The sequence below is a fragment of the Diabrotica virgifera genome, chromosome 6 (assembly GCF_917563875.1).
Source record: "Diabrotica virgifera virgifera chromosome 6, PGI_DIABVI_V3a".
In the NCBI taxonomy this organism is placed as follows: domain Eukaryota; kingdom Metazoa; phylum Arthropoda; class Insecta; order Coleoptera; family Chrysomelidae; genus Diabrotica; species Diabrotica virgifera.
In genome coordinates, this window is record NC_065448.1 from 47,832,845 (window position 1) to 47,860,213 (window position 27,369).

The following is a 27,369-nucleotide window of genomic DNA, read 5'->3' on the forward strand; positions in this document are numbered from 1 at the left end:
TAAGACAACATGACTGAGTCAAACCATTTTAAAAATGGTTTTCTAAGAAGGTTTTATAAGAGGACGAAGCTCTGATGATGGCACGTTATGTGTCGAAAGTACTTAGCTGATAATAAAATATTTTTTACACACTATCAAAAGTTTTTTGAAAACATACACCTGTTTGCCGTTTTGACCAATTTAGAAGTGTGTACAAGTCTTGCAGTATTTTCCAATTCAAACTAGTTTGGCCTGAAGTGTGTGTATTTATCCTAGGCCAAACTAGTTTATCCTGATATAAATACACACACTTCAGGATAAACTAGTTTGGCCTAGGATAAACTAGTTTGGCCTACGCGCGATAGGACAAACTAGTTTGGCCTAGGTCATACTAGTTTAAACTAACGCGCTTAGGACAAACTAGTTTGGACTAGGCCAAACTAGTTTGTCCTGAAATCAGGTTTGGCCGGTAACATATACATTGTAAATCCCAAATCATGATTTCCAAAGTTTATTCTGTAAATTCTGATTCGGGAGTGCTCCTAGTAGCATTTAACTGTCTTGGTTTGTTTATTTCTACTGCATCTTGATTGTAAATTTAGTATAGGGGTCTAAAAATGTTCTGTAGAAAAATATTTTGATTCTTTTGTCGAATACTTTCGATGTTATCAATCTTTTATTAGCATAGTATGCACGATTCCCACTGGAAGTACGTGCATTAATTTAGCTACTTACGGAATTCTTTTGATTGATTTCTGTGCCCAGATGTGTGAAGGTATTCAAACGTTTGATGGTATGTATAGGTGGTGTCTATTGCGATATTCTTTTCATTGTCAGGTGTTCTTTTGACGGTCATGTATTTGGTATTTTATTGTTTACTTTATGTTATATATCTTGCTAGTCCTTTATCCACGATCAAGCTTGTGGAGAAAACTGTGTTCCTGTTGTATCCTCCCGTTCGTAATTCCAGCTCATTATAGGTATATTACTTATAGACCAGTAAGGATCTGCGAAAAAACGTCTATTTTTGGATGTGAGAGGTGGCATTCGGATTTTTGCAGATAAAGTTAGGTGACACCTTCAGTAATAATAATTGACTTATGCTCCTTCTCAAATATGCCCGGAACATTAATAAAAAAATTAAAATATTTAAAAATTTCGAAAAACATCGATTTTTTTTCTGCTTTCTTTGCTTATAACTTTAAAACGATTAGTTTTGGAACAAAGTCGTAGAGAAATAAAATAAAGATAATTGAATTTTGTATGATATACGACTGGTAAAAAATGTCTTAAGGTATTACCTTTTCTGCAATATAGCAATAAATACAAAATAAGGGGGCGAAATAAGTCTGTTGTTATTCAATATTTTTTAACCACTTTGGTGGCACTCAGAACCTTAGTAATTCGCTTATGAAATTCTTTGTAACATACTTAAATCGTGTACCAAATTTCATTAAAATCGACCTAATAAATTTTGCATAATAAATTTGCAATCTAAATGTTGTTAAAAAAGTTCAAATTTTTTAAAATCTTTCTGAATAAAAAGTAGACCATTTAGAAGTTGGCTAATTTTTTTACATACAAAGAGGTGCTCTACCTATCTAATACACTTTACAGAATTAAAATCGGATTGTTTAAGGGGCCCCAGCAATGTTTTAAATTTATAAACAATTTTTTGGCTTATAAACAAATAGCTTTGTTTAATAATAAAAAAATTAATTTTTAGCAATGCAAATAATTAAAACCGGTATAATTTGACTTAAACTTTCAAATGCTGTCAGCAGAATTGCTATTTTATTTTTTAATCAAACGTTATTCGCGTTCAAAAATGGCAATTTCTCGATTTTTTGAAAGTTCCACCGCGTTTATCTCGAAAACTATGCATCCTACGAAAAAACTTGTAGGAACATTTTTTGCTTAGAATTACCCAAGAAATACAAAAAAATGTTTTATTTTGCGAAAAATCGATTTTATGTAATTCCTCAAGTTATTTGTTTATAACAATCTTATCGACATCCGGATCAACTGTTACCCAAAAAATTCGTGTTCTACGGGTCAAAATACATAAAAAACTTGGGTAAGTCCATCTAAATAAAGGAGCCCGTAGCACCCCCTCCTGGCCACAGCACTAATTTGTTTATAAGCCAAAAAATTGTTTATAAATTTAAAACATTGCTGAGGCTGCTTAAATAATCCGATTTCAATTCTGTAAAGTGCATTAGATAGGTGGAGTACTTCTTTATATGTAAAAAAATTGACAAATCTTTGTTTGTTCTAGTTTTTGTTGTGCAAGATTTTAAAAAATTTAAATTTTTTAAAAAAAGTTTAGATTGCAAAATTATTATGCAAAATCTAGTAAGTCAATTTTAATGAAATTTGATGTACGGTTTTAGCACATTACAAAAATTTTCTAAGCGAATTAGGAAGGTTCCAAGTGTAACCTAAGTGATGGAAAATAATTGAATAAGGACAGGCTTGTTTTGCCCCCTTCACATCTGATAGAAAATTTAATTATCTTTGTTTCATTCCTGTAGGACTTTGTTCTAAAATGGATAGTTTTTAAGTTATAAGCAAAAAAAGTAGAAAAAAAAACGAAATTTTTTGAAATTTTTAAATATTTAATTTTTTTTGTTAATGTTCCGGGCATATTTGAGAAGGAGCATAAATCAATTATTATTAACGAAGTTATCACCTAACTTTATCCGCAAAAATCTGAATGCCACCTCTCACATCCACCTAAAAACAGATCCTTATTGGTCTATTATTGAAAATAAAATGGAAGCAAAAACATCGAATAAAATTTTATGTAAGTAGGTATTTCAAGTTGCTATGCTAAAAATGTTCCTTGCTTAGTACAACAGATACTTCAATGTTAAGCGTAGGTACATTAACTACGAATAATCAGTTTAAAAAAGTGAAACAATGATATAACAAAGATGCATTCTTCTTTTTTAACATAAAAATAAATATTTTAATTACTTTTTTACTTATTTTCAAGGCTCTTGTAAGAGGTGGGAGTTTTTAAAATAATATATTTTGTACGCTATTTTTAAAACTTATGTTCACGTGTATTACAAAACATGCGCCAATTTCAAGTAAATGAATGTTAATGCATGTTTAAATTACTTCTGGCATTCAGTCAAATTAGTAATGTAATACCTGATTATTCATATCCTCAACAAATCGTTTGTCTGTGTTTTTAATTTTTATAGAAATATACTTACTGCCAGTTTACAGGAATCGCTAATTTATTAACTGTTACATGTAAAAGCGACACAATGGTAATAGGTTCTTTGATGTTGGAAACTTTGCAAGAAAATTTAACTTCAATAGTCTTCAAATGTCTTTTTCTAAAACTTTTCTGTAAGATGTAACTTTTTAAGTTAAACGTTTTCAGCACCATCATCATCATCATTGGTGCTACAGTCCTAGTTGAGTCTCGACCTTTCTAAGCCTATTTCTCCATATTCTTTGCAGCTTGATGCCAGTTTGTCATACCGATTTTCCTGACATTTTCATCCTATTCATCCACTTATTCTTTTGGCTTCAATTATGTCTATAGATCAATTTCCATTTCTCTCCAAATATATTCGTTCAATAGAGACCAACAATGGAGACCAAGAACAAAAAATAAGAGAAGTAGAGGAAGCCCTCAAACCTTAACAAATTTTTGTTTTAGAGACTTGACGGCAGTCAAGATAAGGCCGGGGAAGGGAAGGGTGTCAAGAGCGATTACGTTCGCATCGGCGTACCTTCCATATGATGCACCTGGTTCTCCTCCAACTAAGGAAGTGGAGCAGCTGGTAAGAGACTGCAGGGGATCCAGAACCCAGCTGATCATCGGCTGTGATGCTAATGCACATCATACAACGTGGGGAAGTACGAATACGAATGTAAGAGGTGAATCTATACTCGAATTTGTCATGGAAAACGAGCTGAACATAATAAATTCAGGTAATAAACCGACTTTTGTGACTAGGGCTCGAAAGGAGGTCATAGACATAACGATAGCCACCAACTACGTTAGCAATAAAATTACAAATTGGCGTGTGTCTGATGATGCGAGTTGCTCGGATCACAGACACATACAATTTGAAGTAGGGGAAAAACATGTACCCTAGAAACCTATCGTAACCCTAGGAAAACTAACTGGGAGGCTTATAAAGCAGACCTGGAATATAGTTTAAAACAGACTAAGGATACGATAAGAAATACAACAGACCTCGAAATGGTTGTGGAGCAGCTGCAAGACACAATCATCTCGGTGTATAATGACAACTGTCCTTCAATCAATAAGGAATCCAACAGGAAAGTGCCCTGGTGGAATGAGGGACTTAAAGAATTAAGAAGGAAAGTTCGTAAAAAATTCAACAACGCAATGAACAAGAATATCAGTTGGGATGAATACAGAAAGGCCCTAACTGAGTACAATAAAACTCTGAGGAAGCAGAAAAGAGAATCATGGAGAAGGTACTGTGAGGATATAGAAAGAACTCCAGAATACGCCAGACTCCATAAGATTCTCTCAAAAGGACCTCAGAGCCCGATATATACTCTCCAAACAGAAAACGGAGAGTACACAGAAACAGGGGAAGGAACTATTAGAGAACTGCTGAAAGTCCACTTCCCCGGTTCCCAAGTTACAGACTTAACTTTGGAGAACTGCCAGAAATCAGAACTAGATACCCCTCTGTGGGAATCCAAGGAGAAATGGCAGGCAGCAAAGAAAGTAGTAACTGGGGAAAAAGTAAAATGGGCATTACACTCATTCGAACCTTATAAATCGCCAGGATTAGATGGGATTTATCCAGTACTGTTGCAGAAGGGATCCGACCTTCTGGCAAATAGAATATGTACAGTGCTTCGGAGCAGTTTGGCTCTAGGATATATTCCAAAGGCATGGAGAATGATCAGAGTAACTTTTATACCAAAACCTGGAAAAACTGGACAGGATGGGGCAAAGTCTCTGAGACCAATAAGTCTTATGTCTTTTCTGCTTAAGACGCTAGAAAAACTGCTAGATAGGCATATACGGGATGGCGTATTGGAAAACAGACCGATACATAAGAACCAGTATGCATATAGAGCAGGAATGTCAACAGAGACAGCATTACATCAGCTTGTATAAAAAGCTGAATATGCTCTCAAGCACAAAGAGGTACTATTAGCGACCTTTTTGGACATAAAAGGAGCGTTCAATAACATATCCTTAGAAACAATCTCAAGAGCATCGAGGAGAAAAGGGATCGATGAAATTTGTTGCAAGTGGATAGACCACATGCTACAACAGAGACTCGTATATACGTCCATTCTAGGGGAGAGCATTATCGCCCAGGTCCGACGAGGGTGTCCGCAGGGAGGTGTTCTGTCCCCGCTAATATGGAACCTTGTCATGGACGATTTGCTTGAGTCCCTGGAATTGAGCGGCCATGAAACCCTGGGCTATGCAGACGACTTGGTAGTCCTTGCTCAGGGAAAATTCCAAAACATAGTAAGGGAACGCATGCAACAGGCCCTTAATATTGTCACCAAATGGACTGAGGAAGAAGGGCTGAGAGTCAGTCCTTCCAAAACAGTCACAATTGCGTTCACCAGAAGAAGGAAGCTGGAGGACTTAGGGCCTCTGATCCTTAATGGTGAACAATTGGAGCTGTCTAAAGAGGTAAAGTATCTAGGGGTTATACTGGACCCAGAACTTACCTGGAACCGACAGCTTGAAAGAGTAATTAAAAGAGCGGAGGCGACATTAATGCTGACCAGACGCACACATGGAAAAACATGGGGACTCTGTCCGAAAATGGCGTACTGGACATATACAACGATAGTGAGACCCATGATAACATATGCATCCTTGGTATGGTGGACAAAGATGCAGCAAAGAACCGCTATAAACAAGATAAGCAGGATACAAAGACTTGCATGCTTGGGAATAACGGGAGCAATAAAAACAACACCGACGGCGGCACTGGAAACCCTGTTAGACCTACCCCCTCTTGATATATTTATCAAAGGGGAAGCGAGGATGGGAGCATACAGGCTGCAAGGAAAACCAAGGGATAAATACGAGAACCTTGGGCATAATCAGATTTGGAACCATGGTGGGGTAAGTATATCTGATACATACACTGACCACATGGTACCAAAATACACATTTAATAGGAACTTCGGAATAGAAATCAATGACCGAAGGGAATGGAACAGCATCAGTAGCAAAATCAGGGGAACGATCTGGTATACAGACGGATCAAAAACCGATGAAGGCACTGGAGCCGGTATTTTTAGTGAAACAGAGAATGTAGGACTCAGTTTCTCACTAGGAACATACACAACTGTGTTTCAAGCGGAAATGTACGCAATTCTGCAGTGTGTCGCAATGAACAACTTGAGGGCCTATGAAAATAGACGGATCAATATACTCACAGACAGCCAAGCATCACTGAAGGCACTAATGAGCCCGAAAGTGACGTCAAGGCTGGTATGGGAATGCCGGCAAGAACTGGAAGAACTGGCCGAAAGAAATAGTGTAACTCTATTCTGGGTGCCAGGACACACCGGGATAGACGGTAATGAGAAAGCAGATGAGCTGGCAAGGAACGGTTCATCAACTTTATATTTTGGCCCAGAACCTGCTCTAGGAGTACCTAAAACAATAATTAGGGGACAAGTCAGGGAATGGGTCAAAAACAAACACAAAGAATACTGGGGGAACGTACCTGGTCAGCGACACGGGAGGCCCTTAATAAGGGAACCCTCAAAACGTAGAGCTGAGGAACTAATAAAATTACATAGGAGTCAGCTCCGCATAATTACAGGTCTTCTCACGGGTCACTGTGCCCTAAAAGGACACCTGAATAGAATTGGGCTGTACGAAGGGAACCTTAACTGCAGACTGTGCAATAGGGGAACTGAAACAGCACATCATGTACTGTACGAGTGTGAGGCTTTGGATCACAAAAGGCAGGCTATTTATGGACAACCAAAATTAAGTCCAGCAGAATATGCCACCCAACCCATGCTAGGGATGTACAATTTGGTACGTGGAACCAAGCTTGTGGATTGGGTGACATAAAAGGTAGGATGGTTGGCACAATAAGCCCATGAGGCTGCAGTGCCATCGGAGGCATATGTCAGACGACCTCCAAAAAAAAAAAAGCCCTCAAACCAGATAGACTGATGACATCAAGCGACTGGCTGGTCACGAATGGATGCAAAAAACCAATGAACAGAAATGAATGGAGTAGCTATTGATGATGGTGATAGTATGAAAAAATATTAGCCATGGTACTCCGTCAAAATAGCCCCGTCAAAAAAGCTCCGACAAAATAGCCCCGACATAATATCCCGCACACAAAATAGCTCCGACAAAATAGTCTGCAGACAAAATAGCCGCGGAATAATAGCCCGCCGACAAAATAGCCCCGACAAAATAGCCCCGACCAAATAGCCCCGACCAAATAGCCCCGACAAAAAAGCTCCCTTCAGAATTCATCATGAAATAATCCCTTAAAAATACATTTTTTCGGAAATGGTAATTATCCTCTATTCACATCTTAACTAAATCTTAACCACATTAAATAAAAATGGCCTTTTCAGAGAACTCAAGTCCTGTCTTCTCTGCCTCTTGGAAGTTTGAACAGTTAATTTAAGCGAAAATCAATGTTTATTGGTGATATAAACATTTTTTTCTGTTTTCGGGCAACAGTAAAAATTACATACATTCTTCTTTTTTTGTCAAATAATTTAAATTAAAAAAAAGTTTTTTGACACCTTGTATAAATAATTATGTAATTGTTTATATTACTAAATAGAGAATTAAATAACCATTAAAATGAGCTAGCACACGACCCCTCTTCTCATTAAAAAAAAATCATCGATTACGTCATCACGCCCAGATGGATGACGTCACTAGTATGACATATATAACAGATTATCGTAATTTAAAATGGATGACGTCACTAGTATGACATATATAACAGAATATCGTAATTTAAAAATAAAAATCGATCTATTTCAGGATTTTTCCTTAACGTGGGCTTTTTTGACCGGGCTTTAGCTTAGGCCTTCGACAAAGTTTGGCATGAAGGTTTAGTCTACAAACTCAAAATTCTTATGCCTAAACAATATTCAGAAATTTTACAATCATATATATCTGACAGATATTTCAGAATTAAGCAAGAAGACGTGTACACTGATCTAAAAGAAATCAGAGCAGGAGTCCCTCAAGGAAGCGTATTAGGTCCTGTTCTCTACCTGTTATATACATAGGATATACCTGAAATGGAAAATGATACTATAGCCATATTTGCAGATGACACCGCTATCTTAGCAGTAGGTGATACCAGCGAAGAAGCAGCAGAAAAATTACAGTTGGCAATAAATAAAATACACAACTGGACTAAAAAATGTAAAATCAAATTAAATGAATCTAAATCTATTCATGTCAATTTTACAAATAAAAAAATCGAAAACATTCCAATTAGAATAAATGATGCCCAAATACCATATGCATCTTCTGCAAAATATTTAGGTATCACACTTGATACCAGCTTCGCTGGAAAGTCCACATTAAAAAAAAAAGGGAAGAATTAGGTATCCGTTACAAAAAAATGTATTGGCTGATGGGAAGAAACTCTGCATTGTCCACATATAACAAAATACTTCTATACAAACAAATACTTAGACCAGTATGGATGTATGGTTGCCAACTCTGGGGCTGTGCCAATTCAAGTAATATTCAGATTATCCAGAGATTCCAGAATAAAGTATTACGGAACATCGTTGACGTTCCTTGGTATATCCGAAATGTCGACCTCCACAAGGATCTTGAGATGGAAGATGTAGACAAAGTTATCAAGAAGATGGCAGGTAGTCACGAACGTCTCCATAGTCATGTAAACATCGAGGCTATCCAGCTCCTCGATAATACTGGGCTAGAAAGAAGACTCAAACGAAGAAAACCATTTGAGTTAGTGTAAAGTGTTAGTGTAAAAGCAGAGCATAGTGTTGTATTGTGTGTTAGTTTTAGTTTTAAAATTTCATACTTGTTAAAAAAAATAAGAGGACACCATAGGGTTAAGATCTTAGATTATGTATCATTTAGTAATATAAGTTAAAGAAGAACTGATACTTGGTCAACTGATGACCAGATTTCAGTAGTCTAAACACAGCTTGTGTTTAATAAAAAAAATATTTTACTTACCTTCTATCACAGATAAACTCCCATTCGATGGCTCTTGAAGTGCCATAATAGGTATGATCGTAGACGAAAGAACTACACTTATACGGCACATTTGTCGTGCTGTTTATCAAAGAACATTTGTCGAATTTTCCAACAGCAGGGTCCAGCAAAGGAAAATGTTTTGTCATTTCTGTGAAGTTCAATTTTGTATATGTTTGGTTTACGTCGTATCCGGGAATTTCACACCTACAAACAAATTTTTATGTCTTTAATTATTAAGGATCAATCTAGATTAATACAAATTTACTTTCAAAAATTATATCTAATTGAATATTTTCACAGCCAACCTTATAAAATTTCACGTAATTTTTGTTGCAATTAATGTTTGGCTTAAAAAATCAGAATGTTTTGGGTCAAGAATGAGAGAATAACTCACAAATTATAGCACTAAGGATCTAAATTATTAAGGATCAATCTAGATTAATACAAATTTACTTTCAAAAATTATATCTAATTGAATATTTTCACGGCCAACCTTATAAAATTTCACGTAATTTTTGTTGCAATTAATGTTTGGCTTAAAAAATCAGAATGTTTTGGGCAGAATGAGAGAATAACTCACAAATTATAGCACTTAGGTATAGGGAATGCTGAGAAATAAAATAGTAGGTACCATAAAAATATCACTTTATTACAATACTGAAATACAGGATGTTCCATATAAGAAAACTTAGAAAATACTCATTCCGAGTATATTAATAATTTTTAATAATAGTAGATTATATCAAAAATTGTCCCGAATAAAGTACGTGCCTCCTAGCGGCGGGATACGGGCAACAATACATTGGCATATAGGGCAGTCCTTACAGTAGGGATCCTGGCCTATACAGAAAAATGCAGGCGGGTGTGGGGTAATCATGCACTTTGGCTGCATTGGTGGTGTATTGGCTAAACGTGCAGGGCAGGGTATGGTGCTGATAGAAAAGGCATTCAGGCATCAAATATCCAAACAAAATCTTTTCAGGCCATAATAATGAAAAGACCTTCTCCAATGATCTAAAAAAAACTTATACTGAAATGATGGCATCTCCTGAGGTAAAATGTGCCGGAAGTAAATGAGCCTCCGTTCGGATTTCCGGGTGAGGACTATCTCAGGGGGAACACCATTGCAGGTTAGAAAAATCAGGATAGGGTCGTGGAATCTTGGTAGTCTTACAGGTAAGAGTCTGGAGTTAGTGTATGCGCTCAAACGAAGGAGAGTTCAAATTGCTTGCATTCAAGAAACTAGGTGGAAAGGACAAAGGGCAAAAGAACTAGGTGAAGGATACAAATTGTGGTATGCAGGGAATAGTAACACTAGAAATGGAGTTAGTATAATTGCTGATAGTGAAATGAAAGACAACGTAGTGGAAGTTGTAAGAACGAGTGATAGAATGTCAGTGAAATTTGTAATTGATAAAGAGGTATTAAATGTTGTTTGTGTATGCTCCTCAAACAGGTCTGGATGAAAATGAAAGAAGAGCTTTCTATGACCAATTAGGAGACGTCCTGAGTGATATTCCGTCAGAGGAGAAAGTTATAATAGGAAGTGATTTCAATGCACATCTGGGCCAAGCCAAGGCAGGATACGAAGCAATACATGGGGATTAGGCTTTGGAACTACAAATGAAGCTGGAGATGATATGGTTGAATTAGCAACAGCACTAGATATGGCGATTGTTAACACATTCTTTAAAAAGAGAGAAACTCAACTTATTACGTACAAAAGTGGAGAACATCAATCCCAAATAGACTATTTCATGATAAGGAAAGAAGACATACGTGAATGTAAGGACTGCAAGGTAATAGTTAGTGAGACAGTAAGCCAACAACATAAGCTGCTTGTTCTGGACATCGAAGTAAAAAGTGAAACTAAACCAAAATATCGGAGAGGACCACAAAAAATCAAGTGATGGATGCTAAAAGATGAGAAAGAAGGTCTATTCAGGGAAAGAATAGTAGAGAAAATATGTTGGAACATGAAAGGAAGCCCTACTACAATTTGGAGAAAAAAAAATGGCCAGTAGTATTAGAGAAACTGCTATTGAAATACTGGGGAAAGCGTCAGGAAAAAAGTTCGAGGATAAAGAGACTTGGTGGTGGTCAAACGAAGCTTAAGAAAAAATAAAAGAGAAGGGAAAATTATATAAAAAGTGGCAAGAAACCAGATCCAACACAGATCTTCAAAACTATATGGTTACGAAAAAGGAAGCGAAAGTAGCAGTAGCAAAAGCTAAAGCAGAAGCGTATTCAAACCTATACGATCAACTTGATACCAGGGAAGGCGAAACGAAGATATATAAAATAGCCAAACAGAGAGCAAAGAAAGCAAAAGATTTTAATCAGATTAGATGTATCCGAGATGAAAATAATAAAATACTAGTTCACGAAAAGGATGTCAAAAACAGATGGAGAAAGTACTTTGACAGCTTATTAAATGAAGAATTTGACAGACAGCCTGTGGAGTCAACGGAGACAGTAGCAGCAATGGTCACCAAAATAACAAACGAGGAAGTGGCTCAAGCGCTTCAAAAAATAAAGAAAGGAAAAGCAGTAGGACCAGATGATATTCCTGGGGAAGTATGGAAATCATTGGAAGAGACAGGAACAAGGTGGTTAGCAGGTTTATTTAATAGAATTATGGAAGTTGGACAAATGCCAGACGAATGGAGAAGCAGTATACTAGTACCTGTCTACAAAAACAAGGGAGATATACAGCAGTGTACAAACTACAGGGCTATCAAACTGCTTAGACACACCATGAAAATATGGGAGAGAGTAATTGATAGACGGATACGAGAAGAGACCGACATATCCGAGAATAAATTTGGCTTTATGCAGGGCAGATCAACAACAGACGCAATTTTCATTATAAGGCAGTTGATGGAAAAATACAGGAGTAAAGAAACAAACGCTCATATGGTATTCATTGATCTTGAGAAAGCATATGATAGAGTTCCTCGAGAGATTCTGTGGTGGGCACTCAATAAGAAAAGAGTCCCTGGTGCATATGTAAAGATTGTGAGGGATATGTATGAGGGAGTAACGACTACTTTTAGGACAGGTGTGGGAGCGACTGATAAATTTCATGTGAAAGTAGGATTGCACCAAGGCTCGGTGCTGAGTCCGTATTTATTCTCATTAGTTTTGGACCAGATAACAGCGAAACTACAGGGTAACATTCCATGGTGCTTAATGTATGCTGATCATGTCGTGTTAGTAGGAAATAGTGAAAGAGACTTGGAACAAAAACTGGAACAGTGGACACGAGCTCTGGAGGAAAAAGGTTTAAAACTTAGTAGGACAAAGACAGAGTATTTGGAATGTTCATTTAAAGATGGAGGTACTACAAATAAAATGGTATCTTTGGATGGTGAACTGATTGTAAAAAGCAATAGTTTTAAGTACCTGGGATCGGTATTACAGAGTAATGGAGAAATAGATGGAGATGCATGCAGTAGAATTTGGGCAGGATGGATGAAGTGAAAGGAAGCGAGTGGTGTGTTGTGTGACAGAAAAGTTCCAATGAAGCTGAAAGGAAAATTCTATAAAGCAGCCATAAGACCGGCTATGATGTACGGAACTGAATGTTGGGCAGTGAAAAAGAAAGAGGAACAACAAATGCATGTGGCAGAGATGAGAGTGCTTAGATGGATGAGTGGAGTGACAAGAAATGATAAAATTAAAAATGAGTATATTAGGGGAAGTCTAGGTGTGGCACCAATTGATGCCAAAATGAGAGCATAGGTTGAGATGGTTTGGTCATGTTCAACGTCGAGACGTTAATCATCCAATACGAAGAGTAGCTGAAGTGCAGATTCCTGGAAGGAGTAGGAGAGGAAGACCAAAGAAAACGTGGGAGGAGACGATTAGGCAGGACATGTTGGGGTAAAGGGGATTAATATTGATATGACCCAGGATAGAATTGTGTGGAAAAATGCAATTAGGAAAGCCGACCCCGCATAGGGATAAGGCAAGGAGAATGATGATGATTAAAAATCACTTGAACATAAATAGAACTTTTGATTTCAAATCAGTACAATTCTAGGTTGTCCCATCCTACAGGGTGTGAATGTTGCTATGAAATTTATAAAAAAAGGTAATTATCTTTTAAACTACCCTGTATAATATTACAACACCTCATATTTTAAGAAAGAAGACGTCGAGGAGAATCCAAAAATTTAAAAATATACAGAATGTCACCTTAAAAAAAAACGAAATTATAAGCAACTTCCCGTATAACCGGAAGTAGAAAATAGATGAAAGTATTTTAAATAAATTCTTCACTCTTCAAAAACCCCTTAATTCCAATTTTCATGATTCAGTTACTTTTAGTTCTCGAGATATTTCTGATTGGCCTTTTTTTCTGCCTCACCCTGTGTATTTTATTTAGTTTGATAATAATTACTCTAAATTAAGTATTAATATTATAGTTTTCCACTGTCTTTAATTGTTTTAATTGCTGGTGAAATTAAAAAAAGAGGTTTTCTAATGATCCATAATTTATCGTATCTAGTAATTATGGGTATTATCTGAGTTCAAATGTGAAAATACCTAGAAATATTGTAACGTTATAAACATCACGCGTTTGTTATTTTTCTTCTAATAATTATTATTTTATTCCAATTTATTTTGATTTTATTCATCTATCAACTTTTTATTTTATTTTATTATTTTTCTTTGAAGAATAAATAGCGCTCAATTTTTATTAAATAAATATTCCCTTTAATCATTCTCTTCTCTGGATACTCTCTTCTATTTACAATTATTTACAACTAATAAAATATAATTTTACTTCATAAACCTATTAGTCCAGGGCGGATCTGTTTTGAGATGGACGTTGAGAGGTGACTCAAATTTTTTGCAGAAATTGCTTGAAAATAGATCAAATAATAATATTTGAGTTATCCTCCCTCTCAAAAAGGTCCGGAACAATGTTTAAATAATCAAAATGTCAAGAATTGAAGAAAAAATTTGATTTTTTTCTTCGTTTTTTAATTATAACTTTAAAAGTATTCATTTCCGAGAAAAGATGTACTGACATAAAAGTTGCGTAATTCAATTTACTACAATATAAAATTGGTTAAAAATTTAAAAAATAGCCACCCTAGTTGCAAAATAGCTATAATTGCGAAAAAACCATACAAAAACAAGTATTGGCATTTTACGTTTTTCAACCATTTATGCTAGACTTTGGACCTTCATATTTCACCCAGAAAAACTGTATGACACAGTAAAACAATACTGTAAATTTCATTAAGATCGGTTCAATAGATTTGGCAAAATAAATTTAGCAATACAGCTTTCGCAAAAAAAATTCATTTTTTCAAAATATTACAGGACTGAAAATAAAGCAGATAGCAAGTTGAATTTTTTTTTGCTTATAGAAGTGTACTGTACCTTTCATTTGCAATTTTCAAAATTAAAATCGATTAATTACCACTGCGTCAGAAAATTTTTGAAATAAACACTAATTTTTGGTGCTACGCGCAGGACAGCGGTGTTCGATTCACGCAGGTTGATTTCCACCAAAATTTCTTCCAATCTTTATCTAATATATTATTTTTTTACTCTATATTTTGTTGTATTTTAATTTTTTAATTCCACAAAAATCAAACTAATTTTATTATTGTCTGTGAAATATTGTTTAAAAAATTGCATATGTTTAAAAATAATAAACTTTTATTATTTAAGTTAAAATATATGAACAAAGAAAGTTTTTTCTAATAAAAGTGTTATTTCAAAGGATAGAGTATGTGTTTTTATTTTGCAATAAACAAATTTATTTATTTATATCGAAATGTCATAAAAATTAAAATGTATCAACCATTATTAAAGGTCATTGGAATGCCCAATCAGAGCAACCTATCCGCTATCCTGCGCGTAGCACCAATAATTAATGTTTATTTAAAAAAATTCCTGACGCTGTGATGTTAAGCGATTTTAATTTTGCAAAATTGCGAATGAAAGGTACGGTACACTTCTATATGCAAAAAAATTTTCAACTTGCTATCTGCTTTATTTTCAGTCCTGTAACATTTTGAAAAAATGAATTTTTTTTACGAAAGCTGGATTGCAATATTTATTTTGCAAAATCTATTGAACCGATCTTAATGAAATTTACAGTATTGTTTTACTGTATCATAAAATTTTTCAGGGTGGAATATGAAGGTCCTAAGTGTAGCATAAATGGTTGAAAAACGTAAAATGCGAATACTTGTTTTTGTATGTTTTTTTTTTCACAATTATTGCTATTTTGCAACAAGGGTGACTATTTCTTAAATTTTTAACCAATTCTATATTGTAGTAAATTTAATTTCGCAACTTTTATGTCAGTGCAACTTTTCTCGGAAATGAATACTTTTAAAGTTATGATCAAAAAACCAAGAAAAAAATCGAATTTTTCCTTAATTTTTTGACATTTTGATTATTTAAACAATGTTCCGGACCTTTTTGAGAGGGAGGATAACTCAAATATTGTTATTTGATATATTTTCAAACAATTTCTGCAAAAAAATTTGAGTCACCTCTCAACGTCCAAATGTACTAATATTTTTACAGATCCGCCCTGGTCTATATTTTTATTAGTCGAATCTTCAATAGTTTCTTCTTTATATTGGATATTGTCTTGTCCCCTTCTTTGTTGGGACACACCAACTACCCAACTACCAATACATCATGGCCAGAGAGCCTACAACCTACAAAACTTCCTACATGCTATCAGGACGGATCAACATCCACATGTGAAATCTACATACCTACAGCAATACTTAGTAATACAACCTATATGAAGAATGCATTCAGCCTTTTCTTCAGAAGAGACTATTAAATATTTATTTTTATCATAAGTATCATTGTTAATCCCGGACAAAGCTCTCGGGGAGGCTTTGTCCAGGAGTGGATGCAAACAGGCCGAAGAAGAAGATCACTGTTAATTTTATTGTAAAGCTTAGGCAAGATTTGCTTTTTATTAATATTATTAAATTTAATTTTTTTACATTTAATAAATATGATTTTAATAGTAGAATCGTTTATTTGTCCCTGCCAAATTTCTTATTCTACAGTTTGCATTAAGTGAAGACGTCCCTACACCTGAGAAACGGAATGGGACGTTTCGATGCCGCCGGTTCATCGCCGGCCGTTTCGATACCGCCGGTTCATCGCCAGTCCATTTCATCGCCGTCATATCTCGCAATTCCTAGAACTCCTAATTAATACTAAAAATAACTAATAATTGTATATATATAACACCGGTTTATAGCGTCCTGCGCCTTCCGGTTCCTATTCTCCAGCCGCGTCGATCTGTCCAATCTCCTGGTCGGAGATCTCTCTCAGACATGGCTTTCTGGATTCCACTTATCCAGGTTGTTTTCGGTCTGCCCCTTTTCCTTCTTTCCGGGGGTTGCCATTCCATTATTAGCTTTGGGAGTCGATGTTCCTCCATTCTTTGTACATGGCCATACCAACAAAGTTGTTTTTGTTGGACTTCTTCAATTATGTTTGTTTTTCTATTCATAACATCTCGTACCCGTTCATTCGTTATATGTGAGACTCTGGAGATGCAGGCCGATCTTCGCCAGAAGTCCATTTCCAGTGCAAGCAACTTCTGTTCTGTTCGCTTATTCAGTTGCCAGGTTTCACATCCATACAGTACCACGCTTTTAAAGATGCTATTATAAAGCTGTGTTTTCTTTTCTTTTGATATGGTTTTTGACCAAAGTAGCAAGTTCAAAGCTCCTATTACCTTCTTTCCTTTCATAATTCTTTCCTCTATTTCGAATTCTGTCCTTCCACTTTGTTGGATTCTCGTTCCAAGGTATACATAATCAGAGCTTGGCTCGATAACCATATCATCCTCTAGATGTAACTCACTTTTCTGTCCTCCTATACACATATATTTGGTTTTCTTCATATTAACGTATAGGCCCCATTTTTTGTATTCTCGAAACAGCCGGTTTGTCATAAATATTAGATCACCTTTATCCTGGGCAATCACCACCTGATCGTCAGCAAAATGCAGTGTGTATAATGTTGAGTCGTCGTTTAGCTGTATCCCCATTCCAGAACACGATTTGCGCCATTTATGCAAGACCTCATTTATATAGATTTTAAACAGTGTTGGCGATAAGCTGCATCCCTGTCGTAGTCCCTTATTCACCATGAAGCTATCGGATAATCTGCTGTTGATTTTTATGTTTGCTTGGATATTGTTATAGAATTGTTGCACTGCTTTTATTAAAGTTATATTAATAGGGGATTTTTCCAGGACTTGCCATAATTTACAAAGTGGTACGGTATCATATGCCTTAGTTAGATCAACGAATAGTAGATGTATTTCTCTGTCTCTGGCTACTTTTTTTTCATTGAGTTGGTTGAGCGTGAAGATGTGGTCGATACAGGATCTTCCTGCTCGGAATCCTGCTTGTTGTTCGATCTCTATAGGTATAGGTGCATATTCATTTTCTATTTGAGCTTTTAAAGTTTTCCCATATAATCTGCTAAAGGTGCTGGTTACAGTAATACAGCGATAGTTCTTGCAGTCTTCCTTGTTACCCTTTTTGTGTATTGGAGTTATCCATCCTGTTTTCCAATTTTCTGGTATAATCCCACTAATAATTGCCACTAATAATTGTAACTGTCGAAAATTCGGAAATATATCAGATAGCGATTAATTGACTGGCGATGAATCGGCCGGCATCGGCATCGAACTGGCGGCATCGAAACGGCGGCGATGAAACGTCCTAGACCCCTGAGAAAGGGCTAGTCGGAGACGTAACAATAAAATTGAAATCGCAAGTGTGTTTTTATGGGCAGGGGACGATTGCGCCGATGGTACCTTCTATAATCCGGTTTCGATAAAGGGCTCATAAAGGCTCATTTATTTTACGACGGGACGTGGATGGCACATGCCGTAGAACAATAGACGGCGCACGTCCCCGTTGTCCTCCGTTCCGTTGTGCTATAAACTAGCCAATGCTTTTCATAATATCACACGATTCTGGTGCTGGTTACAGTAATACAGCGATAGTTCTTGCAGTCTTCCTTGTTACCCTTTTTGTGTATTGGGGTTATCCATCCTGTTTTCCAATTTTCTGGTATAATCCCACTAATAATTGCCACTAATAATTGTAACTGTCGAAAATTCGGAAATATATCAGATAGCGATTAATTGACTGGCGATGAATCGGCCGGCATCGGCATCGAACTGGCGGCATCGAAACGGCGGCGATGAAACGTCCTAGACCCCTGAGAAAGGGCTAGTCGGAGACGTAACAATAAAATTGAAATCGCAAGTGTGTTTTTATGGGCAGGGGACGATTGCGCCGATGGTACCTTCTATAATCCGGTTTCGATAAAGGGCTCATAAAGGCTCATTTATTTTACGACGGGACGTGGATGGCACATGCCGTAGAACAATAGACGGCGCACGTCCCCGTTGTCCTCCGTTCCGTTGTGCTATAAACTAGCCAATGCTTTTCATAATATCACACGATTCTTCAACTTGCCCCGTAAGACCGCCATGCCGTCCACGTCCCGTTGTAAGATAAATCAGCCTTTAAGCCATGGGCACGATTGCGCCGGTTTCAGATTTAAATCTCACAGCACAATCATTATTAGGTAGTCACGTATACCTTTAATCTAATTAATTAGTTGTATTTATCTCAAAGAATAAAAAAAATTGAAATACATTTTTATATTTTAGTTCCATTTTTAATTATACAGGGTGTAACAAAAATACAGGTCATAAATTGAATCACATATTCTGGGAACAAAAATAGTCCGATTGAACCTAACTTACCTTAGTACAAATGTGCACATAAAAAAAGTTACAGCCCTTTGAAGTTACAAAATTAAAATCGATTTTTTCTAATATGTCGAAAACTATTAGAGATCTTTTATTGAAAATAGACATGTGGCATTCTTATGGTAGTAGTATCTTGAGAAAAAATTATAGTGAAATTTGGACAACCCATAAAAATTTTATGGGGGTTTTGTTCCTTTAAACCCCCCAAACTTTTGTGTACGTTCCAATTTAATTATTATTGTAGTACCATTAGTTAAACACAATATTTTAAAAACTTTTTTGCCTCTTAGTACTTTTTCTAAAAGTCGGTTTTTATCGAGATATTTTGAATATTTTTCAAATCCACCACATATTTGTATATGGCTAAGTACGATTATGGAGACTAGGTAATAATATGAAAATTTATTTATGATTTACATTTTTAGGTATATTTTGAACCATATTAAAAAAATAGTAATATTCTTTTTCTCATGATCATCTTTCAGTGCGTCAAAGTTTTTCGATTTCTTTCTAACGTTTTAAATTGTATATGACAGAAAAAGAGGCACGTCGGTGATTACTTTGGTAATTATTTCTAGTTCGGTGATTATTCTAGTTGTTGATAGATGGCGCCGTAATAAAAAAATATTTTTTTTTAATTAGATAATAATATTACAAATATAATCTGTATAATTTATAAGACTATACAAATCAAAGAAAAAACCATTTTATAAATGAAAGAAACATATTTGATTTGTTTTTATTCCAAATTGAAAATAAAATGTGACAACTGTCAGATTTAACTAAAATGTCATGTTAGAACAAATGTCATAAATGTGTATTATCACGGACTTACCCTTTTTCCTATCATTTGTTACGCACTGAAAAATGATCATGAAAAGGACAATATCTCGATAAAAAGTGCCTTCTCGAAAAAATACAAAGAGGCAAAGAAGTTTTAAAAACACTGTGTTTAACTAATGGTACCGCAGTAAAAGTTTAATTGGAACATACACAAACATTTGGGGGGTTTAAAGGAACAAAACCCCCATAAAATTTTTATGTAAACATATTAAAAAAGAAGCCGCAACTCGATAAAAACTGAATTATCGAAAAAATACTTAGAGGCAAAAAAGTTTTAGAAATATTGAATTTAACTAATGGTATCACAATAATAATTTAATTGGAACGTAAACAAAAGTTTGGGGGGTTTAAGGGAACAAAACCCCCATAAAATTTTTATGGGGTGCACAAATTTCACTATAATTCTTTTTTAAGATGTTCCTGCCATAAGAATGCCACATGTCCATTTTCAATAAAAAATCTTTAATAGTTTTCGATATATTCGAAAAAAATCGATTTTCATTTTGTAACTTCAAAGGGCTGTAACTTTTTTTATGTGCATATTTGTACTAAGGTAAATTAGGTTCATTCGAACTATTTTTGGTCTCAGAATATGTGATTTAATTTATGACCTGTATTTTCGTTACACCCTGTATAACATAACGTAATTCGTCTATTATTGCATTAAAGTGAGACGGTACAGTGACACAAGGAAGACATTAAGATATTACGTCATCATGGGAGATGGCGCAATCATACCCACGGATTAGGGACCATTTGAGTTAGTTCGGCGCAATCGCGCCCTCAGCTGAACATACCTCAGTTAAAATTGGCACAATCGTCCCATACAGCCTTTTACAATACCGTTGTAGTAGTCATTAAAACAATTTGATTTTTATTGTCCAATTTTGCATTAAAAAATATATAAAAAAAATTCATTTTTTTTTCTGCATTAGGACTTAAGTTTAACTTTTAAACTTATCTAAGAGATCCCGATTTCCCTCTGCTATCAAGAAGATAAATGTTAATCTGCTTATCAATTTGAAACTGTAATACTATGACTCTCACCTATGATCTGGAACTGCTGCAACTGTGACCAATGTTAACATATTCAGACCAGCTGTTAATGCAGACAAAATATGTAAGGTGAACTGCCATGCTTGGTATTTTCCGAAGTCACCTGCAAAACAAAGACAAATATTAAAATCGGAACTTTTTGTACTTATTGTTTTGTCATACGAATGTTATTTGTAATGTTTACAATGATTTGAATTATTAAATTCGGATAAAATCTGTATTAAATCATGAATATTTGGTAATTTATGATGATTTTAGAAGTGCGTTAACACAACATAACACTGCAGCTGATCAACTTCATTCTACTGAAAACAGTAGAATGAATTATTTAAGAAAGAAATACAGCGTAGGGTAAAAAATGAAACGAAACATTTTGTATTATTTAGATGAGACCTGGTTGATACTCATGACACCATGACAAAAAAGTTGGATCAATAATAATAAAAAATGTTTAAATGCAATACCTTCCAACAAAGGACAAATGGTTAGTATTTTATATTGGGTTGTGTCTTAAGTTAAAGATGCAGCTTTAACGCAAAGTATGATAAACGCAAAGAAAATCACCCCAACGCATTGGCTCAACAGACGTTCCGTCCAGCGTAGATTAAGATAAGAAGATTTACGTGATCTGCCGGTTAGAAGTTCGAATCTCAGTACTGTTCGATAGTGGAGTGTTGTGTAGTAGTTTCCCAAACCCCATCTTACCTAGATAAGTACAAGAAAACTGTCACTGGACAGTTTTCCTAAATGTTTTGTTACTGTCATTAACATTTGCTTATTGTAAAATTTACCGATTGCAATTATCCATTTTTGATGTGCATTGCATAAATTTAAACTGGTTTTCGAATATTTATGTTGTTTCACGTTTCCGTCTGTTATTCTCTTCTATTTTTTCATGGTATGACTAAGTAGTTTTATGACCCATAATTTGTATATAAATGAACATAACGTTAATGAATTAAATACATTTGAAAATAATACACCTATACCACAATAAAAATCATTTACACTTGCATTTAATGCTCGTTTCTAATTAACCAATTGTCTTTAGTAATGCATTTTTATGCAGAATACTGCATAAAGTAGGGTTTCTGCATAAAGTATGGTACTGGTTTCGGAGTCAGACAGCCAGCGCCGAGTCGGTGTGCGAATTACCACTCATACTTAGGTGTCTGCGCACAGGTGCCCTTTGGAGAGGCTCGTCTAAATACGAAGGATTATTCGCAAACCGACTAGGCGCTGCACAGTGGTTCCAAATGCCGAAAACGTAGTCATGAACCTTTAAAAGCGTTTATTGTTCATGCACTTCGGAATTATTTTCGTTTGTAAGGGTTTTTGGCATCGCTGATTACGAATCTGACATTATTTTTTCTGAAAAACAAAATGGCGGATTCAACATGGCGGAAAGAAATCGAAAATATCAATCAAAACGCAATTTTTTTTATTAAATTTGGTAGTTTAAGGTCCCTGATTACAAATCTAACATTACTTTTTTTAAAAACAAAATGGTGGATCCAATATGGCCGAAATAAATTCTAAAATTTTATTTTAAACGCATATTTATTTAAAATTTTATATTATAAGGGTATTTTAAAATTGATGATTACCAATACATTTTGTTTATGAAGTACAGTATCCAGAAACTATTACTTATGTACAATCGCCCAAACATACTCAACAATCGCCAGAATCATGTAATATGCCTCATTTCCCACTTTTATATTCAAACAACTGCGAGCAATGCATAGGCAGTTATAGGCAGCTAAATTAAAGTGATTCTGTATCTTCTTACTATATACTTTAAGATTAATAAAAATTAGTCGCAGAATTATGCAGAATTTTGTACTTTTTGAATGTATCTTTATTAAAGTTTAATTATTTCAAGTATATTTTCACTCTTTATGCATTAACAAATTTAAGATATTTATTGTTACTAAATCTTAAGTTAACTTACATCTTACATTACTACATACTTGAAAAAGAAGAATCTGCTTTACACCGATAAAATTGATAAACTATAAAACGTTTTACAGCTTTTTCAATATAAGCGTTCTTTTCAGTTTCTCTGCCGGCCAAAATACTCTCGTACATGGCTCACTTGTTCCTGAGCTATGAGCCACAATATATCCAGTCTGATCCTTATACGTGCGTATTACGACTCTACGATAGTATGAGAAAACAAATGTAAACATGAAAACCCCTAGATAGGGACATTTTTCTTCGTCTCATGACCACGTTTTCAGCATTTGGAACCACTGTGCGCTGGTCTTTGAAGTCAGCGCCGAGTCTGTGTGCGAATAATACTTCGTTTTTAAACGACGTATATCCCATAGAGTCTTACCATCGATTTTTCGAAGGGTTTTCATCTCCGCTGTTTCGTGTCATTCATTGGCATATTGTGTCATTCATATTGTCATTCATATTGTGTCATATTGTGTCATTCAGGCAACCTGCGCCTCTGTTTGCTCTATTCACTTGATCTTCCACTTCTGTTTCGAGCTTTCCGTAGCTAGATAGTGTGATGCCTAGATATTTAACTCTATCACTTGTTCTATTATCTGACCTTCCAGCTCCAATTTATATCTTATTGGATTTGCTGTTATAACCATGCATTTTGTCTTTTTTGAGTAAATTAACATGTTAAATTTTCTGGCGGTTATGTTAAATTGGTGCAGCATACGTAGTAAATCATCTTCACTTTGAGAGATTAGTATTGCATCGTCTGCATAGCAGATTATTTTCAGTTGTTTTTCTCCCATTTGGTATCCTTTTTTCGCTCTTACATTTGCACCTTACAAGCGTGCACCTTGGACGAACCATTTGGGTAGGTGCAAGGTCCACGCTGGGTTCAGAGTCAGCCAGCGCCAAATCGGTGTACGAATTTATCATTTATATTTAGTTGTCAGCGCGCAGGTGCACTTAACAATAGGTACACCAGCGCTATAATAATTATTATAGCGTAATAATTATAATTATATTAAGAAAAATAATCCTCCGTATTTAGGCGGGCCTGTCCAAAGTAGTATGGTCATTGGAGGAGTATAACGAAGGAGAAAATTGGTCAAGTGGAATAGTAGAAAAAGTAATTTAATCAAATGATCACTCCAATTTTCCGAAAATTCAAGAATATTCGAAAAAACGTATTGTACATATACTCAGTGACATTAGAAGTGTTACACCCAGAAGGAATCATTTCTGGAACTTAATTTTTTGGCAACATCATAATTTTCATCAAGAATGAAACGATAACATTGGCAAGAATTTTATTGACATGTAATCAAAAAAAAATAGTAATGTGTTTGGCGACCCCCTAGCTGAATACACTCCTGTACAAGTCTAGGCATTGACAAAATGAGATGATCGGTGTCTGCTTGTGGCACCTCGTTCCAAGCAACTTGAGTTTCATGGATTAACTGTACCAGAGTCTGTGGAGGATGGTGCAAAGTGGACAGTCTCCTCCCCATCATATTTCACACATATTCGATATGATTTATACCCAGTGAACAGGGTAGCCACAGCAAAAAATTATCCCCAGCTTCTTGGAGAAAGTCCATGGTTCGACGAGCAACATGGGGACGCGCGTTGTCTTCCTGAAAAAAGGCGTTTCGACAGCCGTCTAGACAAGGCAGTAAAGTGGTTTGTAAGATGTCATCAACATAACGCGCATCTGTCATACTGCCTCGAATAAACAAAAGTGGTAATTGGCTACCATAGGCAATAACCCCCCAAACCATTACTCCATTTGTCCTGTGTAGATGTCTCTCAACAGCAAGTCCGATATCTCGTCGCTCTGCACGGCGGCGTCTTACCATCTTACGACCATCATGCATACCTAAACAAAACCGCGATTCACCGCTGAATGCTGCATTATGCCATTCAGCCACCCAATGCTGCCGTTCTCAGCACCAATTCAAACGTTGATGACAGTGATCCGCAGCCAAAGGAAGCACTCGTCGTGAGCGGAATGAAACCAGTCCAAAGGCTCGAATGCTACGGTATAGGGTACGTTTATTAGGGTACGTTACATTGGTCATCGATTTGACGCGTAGCAGCAAAACGGTCTCGCAGAGCCAGGAGTCTAAAGCGCCTATCTTGACGCCCTGTGGTACGCCTCGGTTGACCAGTTGGTCTTCTTCCTGTTCCTCTACCTTCGTTTGTCCACACACGACACACTTGTACAACTGTCATTGCCGTACAATTAACAAGACGACCAATTTCGCGATACGACAAACCCATATCTCTATAGGCAATAATTCTACCCCTGTCAAAAACGCTAAAATGGTGGTAATTTGCCTCGAACTCGAGGCAAATTCTTACACTGAATACAATTAAACTGAGGAATAATAACTAAAAATTTATGTACCAACAGGTCTTCCTACATTGGTCTTTTCACAAAAAAATTTAAAGATAAAACTTTATTTTTACAAAAACTATAAAAGATAAAACAGTGATATTGTTATCATAGCATGCTTTAAATACAGTGCGTCCATAAAGTAACGCATAAATTCGTTATTTCGTAAACCGGCAACTTTAAGTAAATATCCCGAAACAGGTCGATTTTTATTTTTAAATTACGATGTTTTGGCATATATATCATACTAGTGACGTCATCCACCTGAGCGTGATGACGTAATCAGTAATCTTTTTAAATGAGAATAGGGGTCATGTGACAGCTCATTTAAAAGGGTATTCAATTCTCTATTCAATAATATAAACATTGACATAGTTATTTATACAGGGTATTCAAAAAAACATTTTTTCAATTGAAATAATTGAAACAAAAAGAAGAATGTATGTAATTTATTTAATTTAAAATACATATTACTACTGTCAAAAAACCGAAAAAAAAATTTATTTGACAAATAAAAATTGATTTTCGTTTAAAAAAATGTTCAAACTGCCAAGAGGTAGGTGGGTGGCAGCTTTAACATTAAATTTAAGCGAAAAACAATATTTATTTGTCAAATAAACATATTTTTCCTGTTTTCTGACAACAGTAAAAAGTTTAAATTACATACTTGAATTAAATAAATTATATACATTCCTCTTTTTTTTCTCAATTATTTTAATTAAAAAAATGTTTTTTTGAACACCTTGTATAAATAATTTTGTTAATGTTTATATTACTGAATAGGGAATTGAATACCCATCCAAATGAGCTATCACGTGACCCCTATTCTCATTTAAACATCGATTACGTCATCATTCCCAGATTGATGACGTCACTAGTATGACGGAATTCCAAAAAATCGGAATTTAAATACAAAAATGGACCTGTTTCGGGATTTTTCCTTAAAGTCGCCGGTTTACGAAATAATGAATTTATGCGTTACTTTATGGACGCAATGTTATTATTATTATTATAAATCAAATAAGGGCAGAGGAGCGAGCTCCTATTATGCCCAAAAACAAAGAGAAATATCATTTTACAACTAACACAAATTAAGAATAAAGTTAAAAATTAACAAACATCAAATAAAAATATTGAAACAATAAAACAATGTCGCCCTAAAACAATTCAATCCTGTAAAGCTCCCATAATGTTCAAAACAAAGAAAAATATCGTTATAAAACTAATAAAATTTTTAAAGATTACAATTTCAAACAAAATTTTGAAACAATAAATAATGCCGTCCTAAAATTATTCAGTCTTGCAAAGAAAATAAAGAATTATCAAGTCTATTTTTAAAAATGTTAACACTAGTTGCCGATATGGTGTCTTCATCTAAGTTATTCCAGATGTTAAATATTCTGTTTGGTAAAAAGTTCATTCTGGATCTTGTTGTCGTCTGTTCCCTCTTTAATTTATATCGATGACCTCTTAATCGTTCGTCTAGATTTAGCGTAAATATTGTGTTAAGGTTTCCAAAATTATATTTTAAAATACGGAAGGATATAATTAGGTCACCTCGAAGACGTCAATGTTCAAATGTTGTTAGATGAGCCAAGGATAGTCTGTCTTCATAATTAGGTCTTACACGGCCAAATGCCAGTCTTGTGGCTTTACGTTGAACATTTTCAAGTAAGACTTTATCACGGTTAAGATCTGGACTCCACACTGGTCCTGCAAACTCAAGAATAGGTCTGACGTATATAGAGTAAAGTTTACTCATTGAGGTTAGAGATATTCGTGTAAAACATTTGCGGATTAGAAACAGTTTAGAATTTGCACGTTTACACACGGACACTATATGGTCAGACCAATTTAAGTTACTGTTAACTATCACTCCAAGATCTTTGTGGGAGGTTACTGACTCTATGGGATGCCCATTAATAAAGTACGGTAGTAATGGGTTATTTTTGCCAATATGTAGTATGACGCATTTTTCAATATTCAGTGGAAGTAACCACTCTGAGGACCATTTGAATATTGCGTCAAGGTCGGTTTGAAGAACATGTTGGTCAATAATTGGATTCACATATAATTTAGTATCATCTGCGTAAATGGAAACCTTACTGGATACAACAA

General features: G+C 35.3%; 1 protein-coding gene across 1 annotated transcript in view; it reads right to left on the bottom strand.

The window, feature by feature from the left end:
* LOC126885966 (organic cation transporter protein) overlaps nt 1-27,369 on the bottom strand; it is a 194,016-nt gene that overhangs the window by 63,177 nt on the left and 103,470 nt on the right. The window contains exons 2-3 of the mRNA XM_050652804.1: nt 20,892-21,003; nt 9,179-9,403 (exon numbers count right to left, since the gene is read on the bottom strand). Coding sequence (XP_050508761.1) covers nt 9,179-9,403; nt 20,892-21,003 — 337 coding nt within the window. The remainder of the gene's footprint in view (nt 1-9,178; nt 9,404-20,891; nt 21,004-27,369) is intronic.